Source organism: Grammomys surdaster, unplaced genomic scaffold (genome assembly GCF_004785775.1).
Source record: "Grammomys surdaster isolate TR1022 unplaced genomic scaffold, NIH_TR_1.0 146, whole genome shotgun sequence".
Classification (NCBI taxonomy): Eukaryota; Metazoa; Chordata; class Mammalia; order Rodentia; family Muridae; genus Grammomys; species Grammomys surdaster.
In genome coordinates, this window is record NW_021604604.1 from 3157264 (window position 1) to 3171062 (window position 13799).

Genomic DNA, 13799 nt, shown 5'->3' on the forward strand with positions numbered 1-13799 from the left:
TGGGAGACTGAGAGGCTGATTATTTTGCAAGTAGAAAGTATTAATGGGAGAGCCCAGCTGCCTGACAGATAAAATATGAGTTGATAGACCAGGTGGGAATCTCGTGATTCTGAGTCTAGACCTGATGTAGAGACAGGCCGTTTAGGACAGGCTGCAGAGGAAAATGTATTTCCTTGTTATCCATGGGGGATACATTCCAAGACCCCCAATGGATACCTGAAGCAAGAGTACCCAACCATAAAGTATATATGATACACTATGTGATACACATACACACACACACACACACACACACACACACACACACACCTAGTAATTCATAAATTAGACACAGTAACCATTAATAAGACAGCAGGTTCTTCCTACCCCCTCTCTTTCTTTTTTCTTTGAGATAGAATAGAACTCTCTCTGTAGGCCAGGCTGGCCTTGAACTCAGGAATCCATCTGTCTCTGTCTCCCTAGTGCTGGGATTAAAGGCATGTACCACCACACCTGGCTAAATCAGGGTAGTTAGAACAGTATACTATAATACAAGTTCTGAGTGTAGTATCTCAAAATATCCTGCTCTGTATCATATGGAAGAGTTATCTTTGGAGGGAATTGTTAACTTAGACCACAGAGAGTTAAGTCACAGATAAGAAGTCTTCAGTACTCATTCTGTCTAAAATTATGTTTGCTGCCTAGATTAAATCTTCATCATAATGTATATACCAGAGAACATCAACTGCAGCCTCAGACAGTGGGAAAGAGCAGACAATATGATGGTCCCACGGGGTGATTTATTTAGGTTATGGGAGTGCTCCACTTCTTGGGAGAGGAGACCCCTCTGAGACCTGGTGAAATAGAGTTTCCAGTAAGGATCTTTAATGGTCTTACTTTGCTAAGGATTAAGTCTTCCAGGCCATTAAATATGATAACTGTCCCTGTATTATTCTCCATTCAGATTTCAACTTGTGCCAAGCACCTCCCTCTGTACTGCAATGGCAGCATATGAAAGTGTTCTGAAGTCATAGCCAGGATGGAAGGCCCAGTCTGAATTATCCTTGGCGATGAGCTCACATGCCTGTCAGGGGAGCTTTCTTCTGAAAGCTCTACCTTTATTCTCTCTCTTGGCTCCTGTTCCCTTCTCGAGGTCCTGGTTTAAAGTTAGCTCCAAGCAGAGCAAACAGTGTATCTAGTGCCCAAGGACATTTGACAGCTAAAATCCCAAGTTTAACACAGGTCCCAACATCTGCCCAGACTTTCTGCCTTACCTAGCATTGCCCCTTTCATTTCTACCAGGTGCCAAACAGTCATTTGTGGATATTCACAGTGGGGAACAACTTGCTGCAACCCAGTTTAAGACGTGATCTAGTCTCTTTTAGCTTTACCTCTAAAGGATTTAATGGCATAAAGCTGTTCTGGCTGGGGCCTCACTGTTTCCTTTCCCAACCCTTTATTTCAGACCTTTGGTTGGGGACGAAGCATTACATAAAACAAGTTTACATAACAGCACCCGCACCACATAATCATATACTATAGCTAGTGATAAAGAAAAAATAAGCACTTCGCCTAGCATGACTCTCTCAGAAGAATTTAAATTACAAACCTAAGCTGAAACCTCTTGGCTTTTACTAGAGGTACAGAACTGAAAATGCCCAACTGGGTTATATAAATTACCACGTTCAGAGCCGCCACTTGACTCTTAATCAAACCCTCCTGCTACTTAATCTGAGGCGCAGTCACTCTTGCTAATTGGCAGGTGACATTTTCATAGGAAGCCACGTTGTATTTATATGCTCATGTGCGTAAGTCGTGCCATCCGTCCTGTGGACTGAGAAAGAAGAGGATTATTCTAGCTTTTGAGACATTCAACCTTTGGAAAGCTGAAAACTTTGGACATTGCAGTTACGTTGCTCAGGGGTGGTTTGGGCAAAGCTGTTTTAATAGCCTGGCTGGAGTCTGTTTTGCTGTGTGTTACAAGGGCTATGAGCTCTGCCCACATTGTAGTTTATGCCTAACTGCCTACTGAGAAAGGTTTGTTGTTCAGTGTTTGCTTATAAAAATTAAAAAAAAAACCAACAGGATCTTGGGAATGATAAATAAATGAGACCAATATTCAAAAGTGGATTAATACATTTTTAATGTCTACCCTTGAGTCCATGAACTTTCTCCACTAAACTCCATCAATGAATTCTACATCTGATGAAAGAAGAGTGGCTTAAATCTGACAAAAACTCTGACAGTGCCAGGACTTCTTAGTGCAGGTGGGATTTTGAGCTGAAATGAACAGTGGTTTGAGCTAGAACACTCAGAGATAAAACACAGGTGGCTGACAAGAAAAGAAATGTCATGTTGTTAGTTTCAAACTCGTGGTCTTCATTCTGTAATGCTCTGGATGCTGAAAATGGGATCTCCCGTAGAGGATGCAAAGCTCTAATAGAAACGTTTTGTTTGGTTCTTGTTTCTGGGGGATGGCGTAACTATGCAGCCTGACCAACAAATGCCACATAGCCCCGATCAGTGACTCATGGTTCAACTGTGAGATCTTGCGTCAGTTTCAAAATATCATTTATAATTACCTGAGCCAAATAGCCAAGGGCTTATCAGAGCTCATTTTTTTTTTCTTGTTTTATTTTTGGTTTTGTTTCTTCTTGTTGTTGTTTTTGAGATAGGGGCTATGATGTGGTCTAATATGTTCTTAACATCTGCATCCTCTTGCCTTCCACTTCTGTCTGTAATGTTGGGATCATAAGCCTGGACCACCACACCACCCATCATTGTCTGTAAACACAAGAGCGTGATGGGGGCTGGAGAGATGGCTCCAGCTGTTAAGAGCACTTGTTCTTGCAGAGGGTTAGGGGTATGGTTCCCAGTAGCCACCAGTCAAACCATAGCCATGTGAAACTCCGGCCCCATTGCCTTCTTCTGATCTCCCAGGGCACTGTAAGCAAGCACCTTAGTCTTAAAATTTTAAAGACAGTGGTAGCTACAGTGAATTTCTTTCTCTGTTTTGTACTCCTAATATCCACCTAATTAGGAGAAGAAATATATACATATATATAGTATGTACACATGTACACATACACACATACATATACATCATATGCATCACACACACACACACACAAACATACACACATATATTTCTGTAGACAATATGGTGAAATGAAGATGAAAAACAGTTCTAAAAGCAATGATACCCCAAGCTTAGGTCCCTTGTCAATTAGTGGCACACAGTGGAGAATAAATGATAGTTTTACCACTAAAAATAGCTTCTCTTAATAATGGTAGATAGTGAATTGAATCCCACACTACACGATATTGTGTGAAATGCCATGCCTTACATTCTGTCCTTTATATTAAATAAAGATGTAGGCCTGTTTAATCTCTGCAAAGAAAATCTTCACTCAGCAACACTCGTGTGTGTGTGTGTGTGTGTGTGTGTGTGTGTGTGTGGTCAGTGACAGGTGTCAGTATTTTATCAGGCCATCTGCTCTCCTGTGGTATTGCTGGCAAGCGCAGGCCTCTTTATGTCATGAGCATAGCTATTGGATAGGGTCACTAGTTTCCATCTCCTCAGAGAGTGACACTTGGTAGGAGGCCAAGCAAAAGAGAGAGCCAAGAAAGCTGCAAATCTGACAGGCACGTGGGAGGGGCGTTGACGTAGGAAACTTAAGTTTCCCAAATGCTGAATCCAACCAGAAAGGAGGCTGAGCTCAGAGCCTTGGAGGAGAAGGAAGTAGAAAGGGTCCGGAGGCGTCGTGGGCCGCAGCAGAGTTATTTACAGGGTGCAGCTTTGCTTGGAGACATTTAGGAGCGGGTTGGCTTGTGGGCGTTCGGGAAGAAGGCTCTTTGTCGCGAGGATTATGTCTGGTGGGGCAGGTGGCCTGGCGAGACAGAGGGGCACTTCCGGAGCCCGCTCTAAACCTCACCCACTCCACCCCCTCCCGCTCTCCGCCCCGCCCCTGATCCCACCCCACCCCCACCCCCACACCTTCTCAGGTTTCTCTAGGAGTCGCCATAGCAACGGACGCTGGCTTTGGGACTCAGATTCTCAGAGCTCCAAGCGAGCAGTTGGGTGGTGGCATGGCGGAGGCTGAGACTGAGACTGAAGAATGGACGAAGACGCGTGGATGCAGGAAGATTCTCCAGACCCTCGAGGGGGCTATTGAGCAATTCAAATTCCATTCCAGGTGACCTGCGCGCACGCGTCCCAGAGCTGGCCACCTGTTTCCCACAGCCTCGTGGCCTTTGATTTCTTAAGTAAATCACAAGCTAAAAGCTCAGACGCAGGTCTGGGTTCTAATTTCGCCTAGCTTCTCACCAGGCCCTATGCTTCTATTATCTCAACTGGGAAACAGGACAGTAGCCAATTGTGCCTACTCCATAGACCACAGGGCCTGTTAAATGTCTCACTTAGGTACAGTCTAGAAAAGAACCATGCAGAAGTGGTATGAGATTGCTTTAAGAAGATACAACACACTCCAGTGTTAAAACACAGATTTGTTTTGCGATTCTGGAGGCTGGAGTCAAAGAACTGGGCACTGAATTGATGTCTGATAGTCCTTTCTCCTTAAGCCACCCTTTCTTACTGCATCCTCCCCTAGTGGGAACAGCAGGGAGTCATCTCCTGACTTCTCCACTCTATCCTCAACCGCAAGCTGTTTATAAGGGAACAGTCCCATTTTTGAGGCCCCGACCTCACCACCTATTTATCTCTCATGGCCTCACTTCTGGAGGCCATCACACTGGAAAATGAGATGTTGACATGGATTTTCCTCGAACTGGAACACCTCCAAGTATACAAAGACAACAAGCCATCTATGCCTTTGCCAGCCAATGGGGTCATTATTTCAAGGTCCTTAGGTTTCATTCTTCTCTCTCTGAATCATTTGGCCTCAGCCCTATTGTTATTTGGATAATGTAGAGTCAACATTTATGGGGAAATTTTATTTTCTTAAAACACGTTCAACATAGTAAGCACATAGCCTTAGATTAACTGCTACAAAATGCAATTCCATAGGTAGAGAGAGGCCTTAGGGAGTCAGGCTATTGGTTTCAGGCAAATCCCACACTGAGGAAGAGAGGAGGGGGGGCGGGGACAGGATGGGGAGCAGAGAGGGGGCTGATAATAGCTGGACCAGCCTAGTAGTGAGCCTGAACCACTCATTACACAGTCCTGATGAATTCAGCTTCCCTAATTCAACTATTAAATAATAGGTGTATTGGTCAAACTGAATCAGGTTACTCATAGACCCTGATAAAACTCTCAAAAGCACATATCACAGGCAGACAACAGTGGAATGCTGTGTCAAAGCTGTTCCTAAGAGTCCCTTTGTCTCCTTGATTCCTTGACATTCTGCAGTGAAATAAGTTCCCAACAAAACATTCCAGCCAGACTCCTGGGCAGAATGACCTCTCCCAAGTGCTGTACTAACACACGGTGATTAAACCAAGGAGCCACTAATGCCGGTAACATTTTTTTCCCACTCAAAGGCTTAGGGAACCTGATTGGAGTTCTGATATGAATGGGAGAAGCTAGACACTGGCTGACACCTAGGGATCTGAGCATAGCTGGGTTAGGCCCCGTAGTTCACATACAGGCAGGTCAGACTTAGTGAAGTGATACATTCTAGTTAAGTTAGTAACCACATAATGAGTCAGACAGCATTTACATGTGAGAGAAGAAACAGAAGTAAAAGATAGCAGAGGAAACTGGTGTGCCTCTGTACACACCCCCAAGTCACCAAGTGGAAAAAGGGAATTGTAATTTTAGACATGGCTTTCAGGAAAGGCTTCTCTGAGATGACATTAGGACAAAACAGCAGGAGCCAGGCAGATACATCTGGAGCCAAAATGTTCCCTACTGAGAGAACAGGTAGTGAAAGTGGGACTCTGGGTTTAGGCAAAGCAAGGAGACCAGTGTGGCTTTCACAGAGAGAGCAGGATGAGTCCTGGATGGGAGGCAGAAGAGAGACTGATGGCCACATTTCTGGGTCTTAGATCAACATAAAGGTTCAAGCTTTCCTTTCAAAGGAGATGGGAAGCCAAAGGGGGATGACGCAGACTCCTGACAGTCTCTGAGCTGCCTGTCTATGGGTAGTTCTACTGTTTCAATAATAGACTAAATAGGGACAGGCTCAAGTGGGGAAACCAGTCAGGAGACCTTTATAATATCTGTCAAGGAGGACGGCCATGAGGGCTGGCCAAAATGCTCGCTGTAACAGCCTGAGTTTGTATCCCCAGCCATGTACAAAGCAGAGCATGGGAAAGGCATCTGTAACCTCAGCATAGGGGGAAGGGGACAGGTGGCTGCCAGGTACTCAATGCCAGCCTAGCTAGCTGATACAGCCTGAGCTCAGCAAGTGGTCTCATTCTAAAAAAGTGGCTCACAGTAGAGGAAGATGGTCATCAACTTCCGGCTTTCACAATGCACAGGCTTGCAGGCAAGTGCACAGGTGCCCGTTCACACACAGGCAGATAAAACTCAAAAGGAGGAAGAGTCATGGGGGAACAGGAGGCAGCTTGGAGGTGCTGAAGAGGTGGTCAGATTCTAGCTAGTCAATAGGAAAGGGAGTGATCAAGTTCACTGGGGGACTGCAGAGTGTCGGACAGACTCCATGGCTTCTGAGCTAAGTAGCTGGAAAAATGGAGTTGCCATTAACTTTATTGGGAGAAGATGTGAAGAACAGGACTGAGAGTAATGATAAGCTTGTCTTGAGGTACAGAATGTCGACAGTGACTGTTAAAACATCTATTTAAGCAGTTCAGTAGTAGGATCTGAAGGTTGGAAGAGAGGTCCAGCATGGTATATCAATTTGGAAATAATTTGTAGATCAGCCAGGAAGAAATATATATATATATGCACAATTGTATATATACAATTACTTTGAAACAGAAAAAAGAGACTATTTTCTTTAAGTAACATTGAGCCATTCACCGCAGTGAAAATTTAGCACCTCTGATGTCATCTTCATTGACTAATTCATTAACGAGTATTCGTTAGGGCAAACTATTCTAGGGCCCAGTGGGATGTGTTGCTGCAGTCTATTAATAAATATTCATGAGTCTGTTTTGTATAAGTTAGCATATTAATTTTGTTTCTAATTTATTAAACATAACCATTATCTCCAAAGACCCTGCTTTATGCATAACAAGCAACCTATTATTTGGGAGAATCGCTCAAACTATAAATAAGGACTGTGTAGGAACCATTTAGCTAAGTTCTTGTGATGTGGGCTTCCGTTTTAGGCAGTGGAGTTAGCATCTAAAATTAGAGCTACTTCAAATTTGAAGAGAGGCTGAAGTCTGAGCCTTCATATTTTATTTAGATTCTGGGTGAGCCAGATCTTCTAAATCAATCATACAGTAAGTTAAGACTAGGGGTGGGGGAGTTTCAGTCCCAGCTCTGTTTAAACCAAAGATTCAAAGGAGGGATCTGTCTGCATCCCTGGCTTACAATTTTAGATGAGTTAACTTTTGTTGCCCCTGAGTTTGCACATGTTTGAGACAAGATGTTGGAGAACTGTTAGGAGAAGAAAAAGTGTAGATTCAAGCATGCATCCTAACAAAGCCTGTGGGGCAAGTGACTTTATTAACATGTATATTGTTTTTAAATACTCCAGAGGGTTTATCTATAAAATTAAATATTTTATTATTGTCCTGTCACAGCAACAGAAGGAATAACCAAATATATTCTACTAAGTTTCTAAACCACTCACTGAAAAAAAATATATTGATAGTAAAAATCAACCACATTCTAAAAACCTACCACTCAAAATAAGTGGTTTTTGTCTAAACTAAAAAGAAATAAAAGAACATAAATGTTCAAGCTTAAGGGAAAATGAAGTTGAAAAGCAGCCATTTAGCACTGGGGGAGGGTACAGGATTAAAGCTCTAGACGAATAAGCCACTGAGGGCTGTTAAATACACAGTGTGCAGACTACAGAGAAACAGGGTACGATCAGATGGTGGAATCTATCTTTTATATTAATGTAGCATCTAGGGTTTAGACAACAGGCATGAATTTTATCAAGAATTTGAAAAGTCACTATTTCCTGTCCCTTATTAAATATTAAGGCAGATTATTAACAAGTAAGATATAGCACTTTTTTTAAAAAGACACTATTTAGGGAGTAGAACCGCAATGCGTACTGAAAGCAACTATGGTCTTCAGGTCTGAGGAAGAGTCAGCAAGGAAGAATACAAATATTCAGAATTTCCCCAAGCCTTGGAGACTGAGATTCAGACCTCTTTGGAGAGGACTTGGCATCCATTAAAACTTTCAGGTGACTAGTGTGAAGAGACTTGGCAGAGGTTGCAAGCAGCGCTCGTCTGCAGGGATAGCTTGCCCAGTGGCTAAGGAACATTAAAAAGGCACAGTCAGGCCAGAGCTCCTTCCAGCCAGGAGATCTTTTTGTTGTTTTGGCTGCTGTGTTTTTCAGTTGGGCATGGGAATCTAAGGGACATTTTGCCCAACCCATCGGTTGCACAATGAGAGTTGGTCACAACTCTACTTTATGGCAACCGCTCACGAGTCTCTTGATAATAAGATTCCAACCATGTCATTCAGTGGGGTGATCCCTTTCTTATGCCTTTGGTTTAGTTGTCTAAGGATCACAAAGCAGCCAGTTTCATGGCTCTCAATGGAGTCACCATATCTTACAAGGGCATTTATAGTCTGTCCTTATTCTTAAAAGCTCATCCATATGACTCTTCCCTCCATGCTCTGGACACCAAGCTCATTCCTGTCAGCTTCCAGACCACCCAACTAGCCTTTTAGTGACCGCTCATAAGTTAATCTAGAGATTTATTCCATCCCCTTCACCCAGAAAGAAGCAGACAGACAAATAACCGCTTCAAATGCTAACTGGGAAAGCCTTCCTTCTGAGCTCTCATTCACGGTCACTTCTGGATGGGGTTGTGAGACTCTAGGTGCTCCCCATGTGGTAGCAGACCCATCTGTTAATGGAGCTTCAGTTCTTCTCCAGATAGCTGGTCATAGTGTCGCATGAGGACATAGGATGTATTCAGTCTGAGTTCCTCAGCTCCTCCCCCTTTTCTATGTATGTGACGTTCTCAACAGTATGGATTTCACAATCCTCACAGCATTCAAATGGCTTTAACTCAGGCTCCTGTGTTGTTATGATCAGACTCCGGTCAAGTGTTTGCAGCAGAAATGCCACAAAGAGGAGCTGTTTTCTTCTCAGGTATTCAAAGTTGGCAAAACTGTTCAGTTAGGCCCTCTTAAGAACGCTGACCTAGAGCCGGTCATGGTGCTGCATGCCTTTAATCCCAGCATTTGGGAGGCAGAGGCAGTCAGATATCTGTAAGTTCAAAGCTAGCCTGGTTTACAAAGTGAGTTCCAGGAGAAATTCTGTCTTGAAACACACACACGCTCACACACACACACACACACACACACACACACACACACAAATAATGCTGACCCTGCTTAGTTAGTGTCCTCCAAAGCTCCCTTCCTGTTGTGCTGAGCTTGTCTTGTTGGTGGCCTTAAGATTTCCTTTACCTAAATGAACTTACGCTGACTGGCTTCAGCCATCACCAATGATTCCATCTCACTTGCTCACCGTGTGGTGGCTGTCAAACACTCATTCTGTTTTCACCCTTTCTGTATACTTTCGAGGGTCTCCTATTGTGTTTTATTCAATTTTTATTCATTCACTCCAGTACAGATCTTTTCTACTCAGTCACATATAATTTGATACCTTCAATGGGCTACATTTGTTCAATACATTATAATTTAGTACTTACATCTTTTGTTTTTGATGCTTCTCATGTCTTCCATGTGGCCTGTGGGACTTTTTCAACCTAGACTCTTCATTTTCTCATAACCTTCAGGTAACTCTCGTCACCTCGCATTGAGTACTTGTTGATTTTCTGTCATACAACAATGTTATGGGTTCATTTTACGCTTATGTGTGTGCATGACTTTTATGCTTTAATATCACTCTCAAGTCAGTCTCTTTCTAAGGGGGAAAAGTTCCTTTTAGGGGAGGATGCCATTTATAACATAAGTGTCTGGACCTATTGGATGCTCATTACTACTGGTGGATACTCTTGTAGGTCCCCAGATCAGGTGTGTGTGTGTGTGTGTGTGTGTGTATGCACGAAAGTACATGTATCTAAGTGATACATGTTCACACACATACACACATACATTTACCTGTGTTTGTAAACCTAAGTGCATATGTATTTATGCAGGTATATATTTATAAAACCATGAGCTTATACCCATTTTTCTTATTTGACTGTACTGACTCGGAACCCTCTCTTGCCTACGCCTTTTCTACACTTATTAATATTTTCAGAGACTGAAAACCTTCACATCTACCATCTTAAATTCACTTCCGCGTTCATTCAGCATTTCCAATCTTGTCGTCATCATGGCTCTCTCCTGTCTCCTTTCGCTCCTCCCCCCTCAGATCTACAGCCTTAATTACTGGGCCCACCCACTGGCCTTCTCTCTCAGTTTTTTAAAATCATCCTCGTGTTATTGGCTACCTCGCTACCTCATTGACTCCTTCACTATGAGAAGAAGTTGAGAGAGATTGGAAGGAAAACTAGAGGGAAAAGAAAACTGAGGACCAACGATTTTCGTAGGTAAAAGTGTGGGCAGACTGACAGCCTTGTTGTTGGCAAGGAGACTTTTGGAGTGCTCAGGTGAGATGAGTAGAGTAGATAGAGTCTCCAAGGGACGAGGCTTATTGCTCCTTCAGAATATATATGCTCCTTCAGAATATATATTGCATTTCTGTTGACTTGGGTACACGGTCCATTAGAATGTAAATGCCACAAGCAAGGCTCTTTCCTAGTCCACTCTACTTATCCTCAGTGCCAAGGCAAGCTGCTGGCCTCACATACCACGTACTAAATTCACAAAGCTCAGATCATTCATTTGGACCCAGTTTTTGGAGGTTAGAAAAAGAAGACTGAATTTAATTCTTTTTTTGATGAGGAAGGATATCAAAATCCATTACAGGAAGGTGTGAACATAGTATAGATTTTAGAAAGCTACTTCAGGAGACAATGAAAATATCTCCTGCTTGAAAAATAATAGTTTAGAGGCAGTGGTGGTGCACTTCTTTAATCCCAGCACTCGGTAGGCAGAGGCAGGTGGATCTGAGCTCAAGGCCAGCCTGGTCTACAGAGCAAGTTCCAGGACAGCCAGGGCTACACAGAGAAACCTTGTCTGAAGAAAAACCAAACATCAAACATACATATACATACATACATAATACATACATACATACATACAAACATACATACATGTTTAGGGCAGTAGAGATGGGTTAGTAGTTTAGGACATTTAGCACCAATCCTGATGACCTGAGTTCGGTCTCCAGGGCCTACATGATAGAAGGAGTGTGACTATATAAATAGGTAAATAAATAAGCTTTGAAATTATTAAAGTGAAGAAGTGTTTAAAGATTTATAGTAATGTTAGGAAAACTTTACATGGTTATCTATATTTGTGATTTCACTTTTTAAAATGTTATGACTTTTTGTTTTATGTCTTAAAACAGTCTCAAATATATCATGAGAGAACATTTAAATTTCTAAAACCCATTTTTCTCTGAAAAGCAATTTGTCATCAATAGCTTTCATCTTTGAAGTAAAAACATTTTCATGAAATTCTGTCATCATTGCTAAAAGTTGCTTTTCTCCTAATTTTTTTTGTAAAGCATTTAAAGGTATGTAAAATTGTGATTGTTTATTGTACAGTATTCTAGTTAATTTTACATAGTCATTATAATTTGTGAGTGTTTTTCACAAATTATTTTGAGTTGGCTACAGATTTCATAGGGGGCAGAGCCTTAACTATTGATAATCCTTTCAGTTGATCAGAGTAAATTGGTCTTAGTGAGAATATTCAATCCTGGCTGGTCTCAAATGAGCAGTCGTCGTAGTTCAGCCTCCGACGCTGGCATTACAGGTGTGTGCCACCGCACCCATTGGTCTTTCTGGGTCAAGTGCTTGTCAGGGCCTGTGTGAGACCTCACCCTACTCAGTCACTGACAGGCCTTCCTCTCACCACTCCATGATCCTTCATGGGCAACATCAGATGCCAGGAGCAGAAACAAGTGACTCATTCAAGGGCAGCATCCAGAACCTCATTTTTATCTGTCCTGAACTTCCTATCCCTGTTCCAGTTCCCACAGAGGTAACATGAAAGACTCATCATAGGTATCTATACACACAGTGAGCCACGCTCAAGGAGAACATGCCAGGGATCGGGAGATACTATTTGTTTTGAAGATTAGTTTATTGCTTTTTTATGTATAGGAGTGTTTTCCCTGCATGTATTTAAGTATACTGTGTATGTGCCTGGTGCTTAAGAAGGTCAGCTGACGGAGCCAGCTCCTCTGTACCTCAGGTTACTGATGGTCGTTAGGAGCTGTGTGGGTGCTGGGACCCAAGTCAGGACCTTCCCTCTGCAAGACCATCAAGTATTTTTATCTACCAAGCATCTCTTCAGCCCAGCTGCCATTTTTATATAAGGAACCAGATTGCTTCTTGGCAGTGAGATGTTACCTCATCCTTCAAGGTTTTTGTGGAAATATAACCTAGAAGGAGCCTGTAGAAAGATTTCTCTTTCTTGGGTTCTCTTAAAGGAATATCCAAGGATGCTGGGGCCCTGTGGAGAATTCCAGAATACCTAGTTAGGGAGAAAAACACAGAAACTCCTAAACTGAATTAAACTAAATCCAAAACACAATTTCTTCTGGGAAAAAATCAGAAATTTTAATTAAAATCAGATGCTACATTTCTGTCTAGATAATGCTGAAGACAAAGTTTGTCATCATGCTATTGATGTGCCTGGAAGCATAATCGAGGATTTAGCAGGATTAATTGAAAATCATTACTTTGAGTATTAGTTTTAAGTTTCAAATTAGCTTTTCATAATTGAATACTACAGGGCTTTTATAGTTTTCTTCAAATACAATGAACAAATTACATTTGAAGACCTACCAGCCACATGTACTGGTGCAGCCTTTAATCCCAGTACTTGGAGGGCAGAGGCAGGTGGATCTTTGTGAATTTGAGGCCACTGTTGTCTACACAGTGAATTTTAGGACATCCAGAGCTACATAATAGAGAAACACTTTCGGAAGGAAGGAAAGAAGGAAGGGAGGAAGGAAGGAGGGAAGGAAGGAAAAAAGAAGGAAGGAAGGAAGGAAGAAAGAAAGAAAGAAAGAAAGAAAGAAAGAAAGAAAGAAAGAAAGGAGGGAGGGAGGGAGGGAGGGAGGGAGGGAGGGGAGAGAAAGAAAGATAAGGGAAGGGAAAGGAAGGGAAAAGAGAAGGGGAAGGGGAAAGGGGAAGTAAAAGGAGAGGAGGGGAAAGAGGGGGAGGAGGAGAAGGAGGGGAAGGGGAAAAAGGGGGGAGGGGAAGGAGGGAAAGAAGGGGAAGGTGTGATGGTTTGAATATGCTTGGCTCAGGAAGTGGCACTATTAGGAGGTGTGGCCTTGTTGGAGAAAGTGTGTCCCTGTGGGGATGGGCTTTAAGGTCCTCCTCCTACCCATGTGGGAGACAGTCTTCTAACTGACTTTGGAACTGACTTTGAGGACTCTCATCTCCTCCTGCACCATGCCTGCCTGGACTCTGCCATGCTCCTGCCTTGGTGATAATAGACTGAACCTCTGAACCTGTAAGCCAGCCTCAGTTAAATGTTGTCCTTTTAAGAGTTGTCTTGGTCATGGTGTCTGTTCACAGCAGTAAAACTCTAAGACAGGAGGGGAGGAGAGGGGAGGAGAAGGGGGAAGGGGAGGAAGGGAAAGTGGAGGAAGGGGAAGAAG

General features: G+C 42.8%; 1 protein-coding gene across 1 annotated transcript in view; it reads left to right on the top strand.

Moving 5' to 3' along the window:
- The first annotated feature begins 4068 nt into the window (after positions 1-4068).
- The window catches only part of CUNH10orf67 (chromosome unknown C10orf67 homolog), a 77335-nt gene continuing 67604 nt past the window's right edge, over positions 4069-13799 (top strand). Inside the window, exon 1 of the mRNA XM_028764789.1 lies at positions 4069-4175. Within this exon, the coding sequence (XP_028620622.1) occupies positions 4069-4175 (107 nt within the window). The remainder of the gene's footprint in view (positions 4176-13799) is intronic.